Here is a 14,473-nt window from a genome sequence, read left to right on the forward strand (position 1 = left end):
TCCACTCTCCGTGAAAGCCCTGCTTAGATTCTGCAGACGAGGGGCACGAGGTGAAGGCAACGCAGCCTCTCTAGTGTGGGTGGCATTCTTACCTGAGGGTTTGCCAAGGAATCTGTGGAGGGAGAGTGGCGAAAAGGAAAGGCTTGCAGAGAACAAGGCCTCAAGCCAAGCCTTTGAGGTGTTTAGAAAGAGCTGGGCTACCCTGGGCTAGGCCACCGTGTTGCTATTTGTGGACATGGTGCCTGAGGGGGGAGCTGGCCATCTCTTTGGGCCCTCCAGAATTGAGGGGTATGTTTGGAATTCCCACGTCAGGTCCTGATTAGGAAACAGGCCCCAAGAGTTAGGCTGGGGCAGAGGCCTCGCCAGGTGTGGGGAGAAGTCAGTCTTGTTCCTTCCTTGCTCCACCAACAGAGGAAACAACTCAGTGGACAAGTTGATCCAGCTTGGGATTTAAACCCACTCACTGGCTGAGGGAAGTACCTGGCAGAATTAGTTCCAAGGGTGAAAAAGAAGGGGGGCAGGCACTTATGGTGAACTGTCACCTAGTTCGCTTCTGTCCATTGGGCATTTTTCCAACCTTTTCTGAGTGTGTCTGCCATGTGCCAGGCACTAGGAGGAGGCTGGCCACAAGCTTGGCATTCAGGTTTGCCGTGATCAAGGGCCTTGAGCTTTAAGGGACCTTGGGGAACCTCCAGCTCATGTCACTGATGAAGCATCTGAGGTTCAAGGAGAAGACCTTGCCTGGGCTCACGGAAGTCAAGAGCCCTGAGTGGGTGGGTGCTCCGACCACCTCTCTGGGAGGCCGGCACCTAAGGACTCCTCTTACAAGTGAGCTTCGGGAAGCCTCTCAGCGGGAAAGCAACATTCTGTAGCCTTGAGATCACCAGCCACGAGCAGATGCAGACTCAGCCTACAATGGCACAGCTGTCACCCTAGTGTTCGTTTGCATCCAGTGACACAGGCTGCATCCCCACCCAAACGCACTCCTCCCTTACTACCCCCACTCACCAACATGAAGGAGGGCTTTTTCTCTTTTCATCTTTTTATTTTGCACTATAAAAAACAACAACAACAACAACACCCAGTAACATACTGCTTTTCTTCACATTCATATGGATTTTAGGAAATTATTGCCTTTTCCCCTGGAGAGAGAGACCTACAGACAAAAAAGAAGTACCACATTACAGAATCTGCAAACCCCAGAAGTCCACAACTTGAAGAAACCCCCAGGGGCAGGGAAGAAAACGTGTGTCACAAGAGACGAGACAAGCACACATTAAGGACAGCAAGCTGGGGAGACGACCATTTCAGTGCCACTGACCCGGACGTGGCAGGTCCCTTTTTCTCTTGGCACCTGCTGCCACCCCCTCAAAGGGGTGATTTTTGGTCTAAGGTCTGAAGAACTCTTCTCAAATGACACAAGAGACGCTTTGAGGAGAGGGGCGACAAGAAAGGTTCAAGTATGAGTAAGAAACCATGCGAAGTCTGAAGTCAGGGAAGAACCCACAGTGGAAAGGACACCCAGATAGGTTGACATCTCGCTGCTTCAACCATCTGCCTCCACCCTGGACCCAAGAGGGAGTCTCGGAAACATGGGAGGGTTCAAATCAGCATCTAGATGGCATCCAAGCCCTGGAGGGGTTACTTTCCTGACTGGGTGGTGATCAGCTTATGCCCTGAAGCAATAGACGGATAAGGGAGACGGCCGAAGTTAAAAAAGTAAGGTGGAAATTGTGCTTCCTTCAGAACAAATTGGCTTTGTCACTGCTTTTTCTCCGGGTCTAGCATTGCTCTCTCCCACGTTGCTGTGGGTATTTATTGCCTTAAGCTTGAAATGAAAAGGCAAGCTTGGAGGTGCAGGGCCCCGGGCGGTCCTGAGAGGGCAGGGGGTCTGGAAGTACAGTAGTCGGCACACGCTGTGCTCTCATCATGGCTTGGCCTTCCTTCGGTCCCCAAAACCGATCCCCGCTGTCAGCGTGAAATTCGTTTGCAAGCCTGGTGACCGCTCACGGTCCCACTGGGGCAGCGGGACAGAGTGAGGTTTTCAGTATTGCACAGGTATGAAATGTCCACGAGTTTTAAAAAAGCAGAATCACAGCTGTTCTTGGGGCTGGGCCGGATCCCCCATCCTGGTTTTAGCAGGATGTGGCTGTGGCCATGGGGCTCCTGCCGAGCTCTGAGACTGTCGAGTGGGTGGGCACGGGGGCCAGCACCGAGGTAGGGAAGGTGCAGTAGGAACCCTGCAGGTCGGGGCTCAGTGTCTGCAAATGTGCTATGAATGAAGAGCTGGCTGCCTCCCCTTGGCAGGAGGGAGCCTGGGGCGTGGAAGGCAGGATCGCAGACTCATACTGTAGGAGCTGGCCCATGAAGCCGAAGTTGGGCGAGACCACGCCCCTCCGCTGCTTGATGTAATCGAAGGCGTCCTTCAGGCGGAACTGCTTGGCCTTCATGAGGTAAGCCATGCAGATGGTGGGCGAACGGGAGATCCCAGCCTCACAGTGGACCAGGACCTTGCCTCCCTTTTCCCTGACACAATCTGGAAGGAAGAAAAGACAGCGAGGATGAGTTGGGACTGGAACCCAAAGGCAATGCCAAGATACAAGAATTAAACACAAAAGTGACCTAGTCATCAAAATGTCACATCTGTCCGAGAGCTGAGGTTCCCCCTGCCCAGCCTCTAATGCCCACTGGCAAGGACAGAGCTTAGGGGGTCCCCTCAATGTCTATCCCCCCAAGTAGGGCCTTTCTAATATTCAGAGGTACGTCCCTGTTCTCCAGGATACTCGCACAGATTCTGCCCCCGAAGGTGCTAGACCTGGCATGATAATCCTTTCCTGGAGATGCCATGCTAACTTGGGTTCCACGGATGGGTTTTAAGAGGGCACTGGAAAATCCTTGACATTGCATGCAAATTTATTGGGTAGGTACATTTTTCTGAGAGGGTCCCAGGTTCAAGGACTGACTCAGAAAAGCAATTCCTGCCTCTTGGGATCTGATTCTCATGGGGAGGACCTAACCCCCGTCTCCTACTAGAGGCCGGCCAGCCTCCGTGGGCACCCTGTCTGGCTGTGCCAGGGCGGGATGCTTGGCTCAGCTCCCAGGGTTCCCACCACCAAACATACGAGAAATAGTGCACAGCCACTAATTATAGCCCTGGCTAAGTGACGCTCCCTAGACCAGAGGATATAAATGGCTTTCGCAAACTCCATCTTGCACAACAATAGGAGTCGCTGCTATAAAGCTACCACCAGCAGTTAGCATTCTTTAGCTCAATATGACAAGGGGGTGCCCTCCTTTTCTGTTCCACTCCTCCCCCCAAAAGAACTGCAACAGTTAAAAATGAGGAGTAAAAGGTTACACATATATATATATACATCAATTAAAAACCACAAAAAAACAGTCTTTCCAATTCCCTCTCTTGCTAGTGAGGAAACAATTACAACATTACAACACAGGAAGTCGGATGTACCTGGTACTATGTAAGGCCGCAGTGTGCAAAAACACTTAAGATTTTAAAGGGCAAATGAAGTCAGCTCCCTTTCCTAGCTCCCTCCTCCAGTTCAAGACATTTGCAAATGAATCCGTATCATCTAAAAGATCCAGTTTCTGAGGAGTCAGGGAGGAACCCCAGAGTTTCCCCAACAGAACAAAAGTCCCAAAGGACACACTCAGTGTAGCTCATTAGAGTACCCCCAGTTTAGTCTGACTCAAAAGAAAAAAAGTTCCTGTAAATTAGTTCAAAGGGGACCCCAACCCTTAGGATTGTAGGGTCATGACTCTGATTTTCCTTTGCTCCTCGGAGACTAGCTTTTAATTGCCCAGTGCCACGTCCAAGAGAGCAAAGGGCCTGGAGTCTGCTGCTTCTGCTCTACCCCTCAGGGCTTGTCTACCATGTGGCCCTCCCAGGGCCCTCCCCTGGGAAGGGGTCAAGTGCATGGTATGGGCTCAGTCCCCCTTTCACCAGCAGGGCAAGGAGTCTGGGGAAAAGCATCCTGTGCTTTCAAAGGCCGTGGGTTTGTGCGGTTGTGTACATAACACACAGGATGGGGAGGGAGGCTTCTGAGAAATGGATGGGGGCGGGTTTCATGACCTCACTGAGTAGCTATCTAGGTAATTAAATAACAGGCAGAGAAGGGCAAGGCATTCCCAGGGTCAGGGAGACAGCGTCAAGGGTTTCCCATTCCGAACCTATCATTTGGCCTGCCTCTCAGAGATCCAAAGGAATCATCTCAGCCCAGAGGCTCAGAGGACCAGGACAGGCTCAGCCTTCTGCCTCTGGCGACTTTCCCAGTGGGTTTCCTATAGAGAAGAAACCACATGTGATGAGCACAGGGCTCACCATGTGGCTGAAGGGGGTCCTCTTAATTGCTACCTGCCCTAAATAGTTATTGCCATGCCCGACATCTGCCTTTCCCCCTCCAAAAGCCCTCAACACAAGATAAGGAAAATCACATATCCACTTCAACAACTACGCATGTTAAAGGGAAAGAAGGCAAGGCCACAAGGCTGGGGAGCGGTGCCTGCAAATCTGAAACAGAAAAAAGTCAGCCTCCCTGGCGAGGCAGAGGAAGGGGGGAAAAGGGAAGCTGTCAAAGGAGGGAACAATCCAGCCTATGCTGAAAAGGTGGAAACCCAAGGCCCAGAGCCCTTTCCAGGCAGAGAGGCCAGAGGTTTCTAGGCCTGCCAGGGGACTAAACGGTAACTGCCTAACACGACGTATAGAAGATGCCGACTTTCCTGTGCACGGAGCATGGAGCGTGATCAAACGCGATCTTTAATCCAAAATTAGCTGAAAATGCAAAACAAATTGCCCCTAAAGCAGTCTGCCAAAAGCTGTGAAAAACTGCCAGGGCCCTCGGGGCTCGGTGTGTAAGTAATGCTCTCTCAATCCTTCTGTTTGCTTTCTAAAAATGCCCCAACCTACGTAGGAACACAGTGAGGATCGTTCTTTCCTTCCCTTGCTTCCCTGGCATGGCGTGTTACGCACGGACACACTCTGCTTCCCGCCCAGCTAGGAAAAATAACAAGAGCGGCACTGAATATCGCCATAAAACTATATTAATTCATTTATCTTGCAAATTAAAGCTCCTATTAATAGCAGCTCGAATCCTCCCCTCTGCCTCTTTGGTGGCTTCATCCCTTCCTGGCTCCAACTCCTGGCGGTTGCATATACGAGACACTTTTCTTCTTGGCAAAGGGAGCCTTCATCAGTACCTCAGAACAGAGAGCAGGTGCCCCTACGGGGCTCCCCAAAAGACTGAGGGCGAATGACTGAACCTACCAATGAAGTCTATTGCTTCTTGAAAGTGGGAGCTAATGTCGGCTGAGTGGCTGTCTTCCACGGGGAGCCATTTGTAGTGTAGGTGGGTGGGGCAGGACTCGGAAATCCGCCGTGAGACATTCAGCAGGGCCGTGATGTGCAGGTTGGCGAGGAACTCGCACTTGGATGCATGGTAGGCACTTCCAAGGTAGAGGAACGGAAGAATTTCAACTGGGCCGCCCTGGAGGGAGGGGCAGAGGACAGCCAGGAAATATTGGATTAGCTTGCTTGGTTAGGAGAGGAAACACCACCGCCCTGACCTACTTGTAAGGTGGGAGGTTCCCTTTCAGGTTTCCAGGCAGAGAGTTCAGAGCCAGGGTACGGTTCAACCCGGAGTGTGGGCGGAGCCTCCATCCTGGCAAACTCTCCACCCGACGTTGCTGCCTTGTGACTCAGTGACGGCAAAGCCCACACAGCAAAGATTTTTCATTTTCTTACACATATGGAGGTAGGAAATGCTAGCGGCCTTCCTGTGCTGACAAGGATGAGAAGATGTGCGTGAAGGGGAAGAACTGAGAGGCTTATGCTCACGTTCTAGCTGCCCCGACAGCACCAGCGCAAGCCTTCTAACCTTGGGGCAGCCTCGGTCTCTTTTGAGATGAAACAGGTAAAAACCCAACGAGACAAGTACCCCCACTTTTTCCTGATACTTTCATGGTATATTTCATCAAACCTAGGACAGTGCTGATCGATCCTAAGATACATGTGGGTTTCAGAGATGTTAAAGTGTGCCCCCAGAAAGGATGCTTCTTGGAAGTGGAAATGACCACTGTTTACCTGGAATCCCTAAAGACAAGCTTCTCCTACCCCTGATCTTCGTCATGTGGGACTCAGGGTTCATGAGAGATGCGTCCATCATCACCCTTTTGGAAGGCCACCCACACACCAGGTTTCCAGCTAAGGAAGATCCCAATTAGAAGCTGAGACCATCTACCCTGAGGCAAAGTTAAAAACAGCTAGCTGGTCAGACTCTGGCAGTCTTAGCAGCTCAAGGGTGGCAAGAAAAACCAGTGAGAACTGGAACAATGGGAGGCCCCAGAGATTGAGAGAGAAACAGTGGGCGGGGGGGGGGGGGGGCAGTGGCTATGTCTTTGGGAGCCTTTCCCATATCATCCATCCGCTTCCTGTGTTTCCATTTCCTGTCCCAGAATAAAAGTGGAACAGAAACTCTGCCAGACTCATAATAGGGACAGGGGCATAAGATGAGGGCCAGCAGAAGGCAATTCTCAAATTACCTGGCATGGGGTGTGTGCTTTTTCTTTCCTGAGAAATCAAGTGTTCAAGCAAAGGCCAGTTTGTCCACTTGGAAGAAAGTGAGAGGATTTTACCAAAGATAGTAAGAGTAACAACCAGGTTTTTTGGTTTGGTTTGTTTTAAAGCGGCTCCATGCCCAGTGAGGGGCTTGAACACATGACCCTGAGATCAAGACTTGAACTGAGATCCAGAGTTGGATGCTTAACCGACTGAGCCGCCCAGGCGCCCCAACAACCAGTATTTTTATTAGCACCTACTGGAGCTGGCCCCTGCACTTAACACTTTAGATGTACCTCCAGAGATCTCTCCCTCTCTTTAGTGCCTGGAAAACACTGACACACCAGGCCTGGGACCTTATCCAATTACTTCTAAAGCCTAGAACAACACACTCCTGAAACCATGTGTCTTTCTTTTTCTGAATCCTCTGTTTAGACTCAAGAGGAAGAAAACAAAGGCCTTCAGAAACCCCAAAGGTTAACACGACCTTGCTTGGCTTCTCTCGACGCAGAAGCGCTTCTAAGAAATAGCACTAGGGGGTTCCCCAGATGAACCTTCGAGACACGTCAGGGCCTCCCCAGTCCTCTCTTGGCCAAAGGTCTGCTGTGCCTTCACAACATCCTGACAATTCTTGTTTCTCTTTCACTTTCTGAGAAGTGAGGGGAAAACACCACCCAAACAAACAGAAAATGGACATCTAGCTAAGCCACATGCCCATGGCTTGAATGCTGAGGGTTCATCATACGCTGTATTTTTTAATAAAGGAAAACAAACAAAATAATAACCCTGGCACCTTGCCAAGCTAATAGACTTCCTGACCAGGGATCCCATTCAAGGGAAGTCACTTGGATTTACTGGGAAGTTTATTCCCAGGGGCAGAGCTCTGCTCATGACAGGCAGCGTCCAGACGTCTTCCTTCTTAGGATCTGGATAAGTACTTATGTTGTGGGAAACACTTGAAAAGCTCCTCCCACCAAGTCAGGTGCCTAGGATGGCCCCTTTCCAAAAGAAGGTCTGTTTCTGTGGAAAACAGATCGAGGTCTCGAAAAGAACCAGAGTTAAGAGAAGGGAGGTGTTCTGGGCCTACTGTGCCAGGAGCCCAGTCATAGGATTCTTGCAAAGAGATCATCTCCAGCTCTGAGACACGTTTTTCCCCCTCTGTAAAATGGGAAGGTAGGCTTTGAGCTCTGGTTTCTGCCAGATTTGGGTCCTTGCCCGCCTTTCCCTCATCCTCCAGCACTGGAGGGGGGGCTCTGACTGAGCCTTCCATACATCTTCAGCCTTTAAAGAATTGCCAGAAAGTAAAATTCTTTGAAGGAAAAAAACCCCACGTGTTTGTACGAGCATGAAATCCTGTACAGTGTCTCTCCATCTTCTCTGGTTTCGGAATTTATGGCACTGTAAGCACCAGAAGCCCTTAGATCCTGCTTAGCCATCCAAACAGCAGTTTCTCCACAACCCTCCCCCAGCCCTGTTTCAGTTAAAAAGAACAAAAAGACACATCTTGACAGGTACTCAGGTGGTTTGCAGAAACTGCAGAGCATGAACAATTACAAAGAAGATTAACACAGGAAGCCTGAAAGTCAGCTCTGTACCGTCTTCAGGGAAACCTAAGCTGGTATTTTGAAGCCTCTCTGCACTTCCTAGGCCAGCTAATCATAATGTATCTTTCACTTCCCCTTCTCTCCAGAAGCTGTCAAGCATCCTGTGGCTCGTTTGCTCTTGTCAGCTTATTTGCTGGAAAGAAGCCCATTTACTCTTGGATGGAAAGTCAAGTTGGCAAGCAACGGCTCTCTGAAGCTAGAGGGCTCTGCCAACACCCTGATCCACAAAGGAGCGCACCAGTGCTCCTGAGCGGGGAGAGGAAGAGCCAGGGTGCTGGAGGAAGGCACGGAGCCAGCAGCCGAGACAGCGTTTCCATCCCACTCACCTGGTCATAGGCCGGCCCATAGCTGACGCTCAGCACTGGTTTCCCACACTGGCTCACGAGGGCTTTCTCGGCTTCAGCCTTCTCCTGTGGAGGGGGCTGTACATCCACACAACACTCAGGATATTCCGAGTAGAAAGTCTCGTACCCTCCTGCATAGTGGGAAAAAAAAAAAAGGAAGATGTTAAGTATTGATTTCTCAGGCTTTTAGAAAATGTCCAGAATTAATCAATACCCTAAGTGTGGAAGAGTCAAGAATATTAAGCTAATATAGATTCTGGTCTTATAAAAAAGTTGAGCCAAACCAACTAATAGCTTTAGAACAGAAATGGGCTACACACACTCTCTCTCTCTCTCTTTTCTAAAAAGTTATAGTTCAGAGAGGCAATGATTAACTTTTTGTGTCTATCAGAAGCAGCTGAAAGGAAATCTATCTGACATCTGGCAAATATTAACCAAATCCCTCCAGAAAACAAAAGCTATTTTCACTCGTTTGCCTAAAATGCAGGTGTGATTATACAGAATTTCATTCATTTGCAAGAAGAGACTCCTGAATTGGTCTGTTTCACCCTTAGCCCATTAGCTCTTTACTGGATTATAGATGGAACCCCCTCTATTCATAAAGGAATGGGGGCTAATATGAGGTTTAAGCTCAGTGCAACAAAACAGCTCTGCCCTTTCTCACTCCCAAGGTGCTAAAGCACACTGCTGACAATCCTCTCTATAGGTCTAATTTTGAGTAATCAATCTAGTTAATTATCTTCCAAACCAACTGGAGGCACGAGGCCTTTAGAACTTAATTCTCAGTCCCAGTAAGTAAAAATTGTTTCTCTCCCCTTCAAGACCACCTACCCTTCCTTTCTATCTTCCTTAGCTTCCCCTCTGATCTTTCTTCCTTACAGGTCCTCAAATGATAACTACCAGCAGGTATGACTGTAAAAATCCTTAATATTACATTTAAACTTCTCCAGGTAAAAACTACTGGGACCAAGTCACAGAAACCTGGGCATATTAAAGTCTCAGGCCCAGCACTCAGTGGGAAAGAACCAAATGAAAAACATGCCAAGTGCTGCCAGGTGAATAGGCCAACCTCACTTCGGGGAAGCCATCACTCCCAATCCAAAAGGACCTAAGGGACTTCGGAGAGCCTCCAGAAAAGGTCTCCAGCCTGCTTCTATTTGTTTTTCTGACCCAGAGAATTCAGTTAGGATCGAATCATCAATTAAATATGCATTCTGAGCCCATGTATTTTCCACAAAGTCCCCTCTTTCTTCTGTCTCCTGGTGTTACGATACCCTGTGCACAGTAGAGCACATGGTGGCCTTAAACCCCTGCAGTAGACAAATGGTTAATGGATAACATGGCGGTCTCCAGCTCCCTCCCAGAAGCGCAGCCAATTCCTAGAATGAGTCATCTTGCCATTACTGCTTCCTCCCAGCTTGCTGGAACTGCCCCCGCCCCCACCTAGTACACTCAAATCTCCTCTGTGGTCACTTCAACAAAAACCCCATTGGGCCTCCCCAAATGAGCTTCTGGTCCTCCTGGTCACGACAGGAGACCACAAGCCAGAGAGTAACAGAGGTGGGAGGTGGTGGTGTTTGTGGCTTAGTTTCCCCCCCTGTTCCCTGCCCCCCCCCCCCCCGCAGCCCCTGGACCCTTTCCCTCCTAGGACGCAGACAGAAGGTCAGACTTAGTGACCCACAGCTTCATTGGAAGAGGTGACCCTAGTTAGTAAATCACTTCCCGAGCCTGGGTCTCCAAGGTTTTGGGTTCCAGGAGACAAACTGAGTGATACGGGATGGGAATCTGGGGTAAGAGCGGCCCAGGCCCTCCCAAACTTTCCCAAGAATGAGGCTTGGGAAAGACAAGCCTTCAGGCCACCCCATCTCTTGTCTTTAAATAGCACACTTAAAAGAGATGGCTGTCAGGACAGACAGGAGGTACGGCTGCGGGCTGGGTCCCGCCTGCCTGTTGACAAAATACAGCAGGCAGAGCTGCTCAGTGTAGTTGCCGGACAGACAAACAGGGGCCTGTCTCTTCAAGCTGGGGTCAGGAGCCCTTCAGATGAGATGATCTCTTTCACCCACTCCCCTCGGAGGCGTGGCGAGACGGACCACTCTCTGCTGGCTCACTGGGGTTGCAAGAGCTCTGGCAATTCTTTTGGCGGCTTCAATCCTCTTCAGAGGTTCTGCTTTTGATCACTGCTGCATGACCAGGGGAGCAGAGAAGCTGCATGGACACGATATATAAATACACACGGACAATGCCATTCGGCCGTCATCCCATTTTAGTGTTATTTTTTGAGGGCTGGAGGAGGATAAAGGGAAGTACAAAAGGCATTGCCCCCAAGATCTGAAATGCCACTAGATAAAACCTGAATTCATATCTGGACATGAAGTAGATCAGGAAATAAAAATGTTCTCAAACAACAACTTAACTTTTGTAGTGTTCTAGCGGTGAAGTACCCAGCAACTCCTACTGAAGTTTAAAATGCACACAGCTATCAACCTGGCAACTCCCGGAATCTTAAACTGAAAGACAGTGCACACGCAAAGCATTTGGACACAAATATACCCCACCACAACTGCCTCAAACAGTGAGGCTGAAAGCAACCTACTGGCTACCACCAGGGGACTGGTTTAGAAAGTAAGGGGCGCCTTACTTAGTCGGTTAAGTGTCTGCCTTTCGCTTGGGTCATGATCCCAGTGTCTTGGGATAAAGCCCTGGACACGGCTCCTGGCCCCCTGCTTTAGGAGGCTCCTGGGCCCCTGCTTTAGGAGGCTCCTGGGCCCCTGCTTTAGTACCCTCCCTGCTAAAGTGGGGAGTCTGCTTCTCCTCCCCACCCCAGCCCCCCCCACCCCCTCGGGCCCGCGCGCTCTCTCTCCCTCCCTCTTAAATAAATTAAAAAAAACCAAAAAGTAAGAAGTAAAACGGACGTAAATGCTCTGATAAGGACAAACCTCCCAAGATCTAGTTAAGTGAAAGAAGCTGCAACAGGAAATATACAAAACCATTCTGTTTTTTAAAGATAATCGTGGAAAATTAACTTGTCTAAAGACAAACAAAAAATAGTTGGTGGCTGTCTCTGGAGAGTGGAACTGGGCTCAAGGGTGTGCAGAAGGCCCTCTTTTCACTGTACAGCCTTTGTGTTTTTAAAATTGTACCTGTGTATGTTACTGCCATTTAGAAAAACATTTTAGACATGAATTTTCTGGAGATGTGAGTTTACAGAGCCACTTGCTTACTTCCTGTGGCAGTCACTTCAACACAGTCAGCACGACCCCCGTGGAGAGGGGTGGGGATCAGAGGTAGGACCAGGAGGGGTTTCCTGGAATATATCTTTCATGCTACTGGGAAGGCAGTAGCTTTTCCTGTACTCACTGCTAAGAACAGGAGACGAAAACCACCATCGGGAAGAGAAAGAAATCCCGGGCTAAGTGTGAAACTTCTGCAGAGCTTGGAGGGCATTCCTCCTTCCCCTGCAAGCTGAGGCTGGTGGAGAAGGAAGATGATCAGCTTCTGCCTGTCATCTCCTTAACAAGAATCAACAGGGGGACAGTCTGCAAGAGGTGCTAATAGAGGTGGGGGCTGTGAGTGTGATCTCCAGCCCTGGAGTGTGTGAAATTCCCCAACTTGCATGGTTTCAAAACATCTCACACTCAGCTCACTGCACCCGAGTTCTGAACCACATCACTGCTGTATCTCAATGTGTCTGCAACAGCCTTGGCAGGGCCTTGGGGCACAGCTTGGGCTGAACCCTCATCTCTGCTCTGTGGACTAAGTCTTCCATACACTGAAGGTTACAAAGGACTCAAATACAAGGCGGGAGAAGTCATAGGAAGTGACCCAGAAATCAATGCTCTGTAATTTGAAAGTCACTCACTACACGGCTGGGGAAGTCAAAGTCCTCTCTCTCCGGCAGGTGTAATGGACCGACTGGTGGGGCGGCCTCTGGGGCGTCTTAAACCAAAGGCAACGAAATCCCCTCCACCACCACCCTGCTACACCTTCTCCTAAACCCTGGGGCTCGCTGGTCGGCTACCCCCACCCCTGGCAGACAGCAGGGGATGATCTGCGGGGGTGGGGGGGAGGCTTTGAGGGAAGGGGAGAAAAGGGTGGGAAGGCTGTCAGCTCCAAAAGAAGCTAGAGAAAGGCCTGGGAGGGGAGAAGGGAAGGCCGGAGAAAAACCATAAAAAGCAGTAAAATGAAGTGGAAAGGAAGGGGAGGGACTCGCCAGGGTCAAAAAGGCAAGAGGGGTCGGTGAAGACAGCCTAACATACGTTAATTGTCCAGGCGGGAGGAAAGGGGACGCCGCGGCGCCACGCTCCGGGGGGTCGCGACCTGCTGATCCCGCCAGATCTGTCTATCAGAAAGGCTCAGAACTCAGGCCCCAACGAGGGCAGCGAAGCCGGCGCCAGCAAACCGGGGCCCGCGCCCAGCACGAGCCGACGGCCCCCGCGGCTGAGAAGCGGTGCCCCCGGCTGCGGAACCGACCCCACCCACCCAGGCGGACAGGCTGCAGGAAGCTTTCGAGGAACGCGGGTGGGGAGGGGGAAGCTCGGAGGGCTGACACTGGCAGCGCCCTCCCTAGCGCGCGTCAAGCCCCAGTCGGAGTCCACACTCCGGCAAGTGGGGACTACCGGGGTCCGGGTGGTGGAAGGCGCCCCGCACGAGGAGGGGACCCCGGAGCCCCGGGCCGCTCGGCGCGCGAGGGGCGCGGGGACGGGGTGGTGGTGACAGGGGCTCTGCGGCCCCGACGCGCTCACCTTTGAGGAAGTAGACCCGCGGGCCGGCGGGCAGGCAGGCGAGCAGCGAGGTGAGCACGACCCGCGCGGCGCTCTCCTCTCGTAGCTTCTGCCAGTGGCGGCTGCCCTGGTCGAGCACGACCACGGCCGCCACGCCGCCGCCTCCCTCCTGAAGCAGCCGCGCGCGCGCCGCCTCGTCGGGCAGCACGTAGCGCGCCGACACCGCGCCGCCGCGGGCCCGCCGCAGCACCACCGAGTTGAGGTTGACGTTGAGCGAGCCGCGCACGCTCGAGGCGGCGAAGGCCAGGTAGGGCCGGCAGTCGAGCACCACGCAGCGCGCCGCCGCCTCCTTGCGGAGCATCTTGCGCAGCTGGCGCCCGTCGAGCGACGTGACCTTCATGCCGCCGCCCAGCGGTCCCGCGCCCCGCAGGTGCCCACGGCAAGGGTGCCCGCCGGCGAGGCACGGGAGGGCGACCCGCGAGGCTGCGGCCGGCCGAGCGACCGAGCCCGGCGCCGGAGCGGCCGCTCAACTCTTCTTTCCCGCCCCGCGCGCTCGGCAGCCGGCCCGGCCACTCGCCGCCCCAGAAGCCGGGGATTCCGCCGGCAGCGCCGCGTTTTAAGTGAATGAGTGTGCGGCCTGTGACGTGGCTGCCCATATAAGGCCGAATATGGGTATTTCCCCGCCCCTTCGGGCTGTGGCCACGCCCCGGGGAGCCGGAGGCGTGGGGCGGGCGCCGGGCGTTAGTCAGCCGGAGAAAGAGGAAGTGGAAGGCGCCTCCCTCCGCTCTCTGTGGCATTGCGCGGAGACACTCACTCGCGCATCACCGGGGGCTGCTGGTGGGGTGTCAGGAACGCCACGAGGCCGAGGTGACCCACGCTGTGCGGGAAGAGGAGGAAGCGGAGGAGGCAGGGCCTGGCGCCGCGCAAGCGGGCTCTGAGTTTCATAGACGTAGGTTCAGAACCTGCCGGGTGGGGGCCGTGCCAGGCACCGAGCCAGCCGGCCGAGGGGAGCCCAGGGCCAGTGCCCCCTGATGACTCGGAAATGGATTTCGGTCTTCTCCCAAGTCGTGACGCGTGAAATGAGATGATAGCTGGGACTTGCTTCAAGGGATGGATTATAGATGACTCGAGATTGGGTTTGTGTCAGTAACCGTTAAAGTTCAGTGATGGGTACCTTATACTGGGTTCATGATACTGTTCTCTCCACTTTTCTGTTTGCTTGAAATGTTC

The 14,473-nt window shown here is 52.3% G+C and overlaps 1 protein-coding gene across 1 annotated transcript; it reads right to left on the minus strand.

Moving 5' to 3' along the window:
* Positions 1 to 1,033: 1,033 nt before the first annotated feature.
* On the minus strand, positions 1,034 to 13,855 carry DUSP5 (dual specificity phosphatase 5). Its single transcript, XM_045803082.2, has 4 exons — positions 13,265 to 13,855; positions 8,502 to 8,650; positions 5,282 to 5,501; positions 1,034 to 2,536 (listed from the first exon to the last, which is right to left on the minus strand). The coding sequence occupies exons 1-4, from the start codon at positions 13,641 to 13,643 to the stop codon at positions 2,136 to 2,138; spliced, it is 1,149 nt and encodes a 382-aa protein (XP_045659038.1). The 5' UTR covers positions 13,644 to 13,855; the 3' UTR covers positions 1,034 to 2,135.
* Positions 13,856 to 14,473: the final 618 nt, after the last annotated feature.

The sequence above is a fragment of the Ursus americanus genome, chromosome 6, assembly GCF_024610735.1.
Source record: "Ursus americanus isolate L20-20 chromosome 6, mUrsAme1.1.p, whole genome shotgun sequence".
Taxonomy (NCBI): domain Eukaryota; kingdom Metazoa; phylum Chordata; class Mammalia; order Carnivora; family Ursidae; genus Ursus; species Ursus americanus.

Coding starts and splice junctions, on each gene's coding strand:
- DUSP5 (XM_045803082.2), bottom strand. CDS start 13,643: ATGAAGGTCACGTCGCTCGACGGGCGCCAGCTGCGCAAGATGCTCCGC. Junction 5,502..8,501: donor ATGGGCCGGCCTATGACCAG/GTGAGTGGGATG, acceptor CCCTCCCTCCAG/GGCGGCCCAGTTGAAATTCT. Junction 2,537..5,281: donor AGAAGCAATAGACTTCATTG/GTAGGTTCAGTC, acceptor TCTTCCTTCCAG/ATTGTGTCAGGGAAAAGGGA.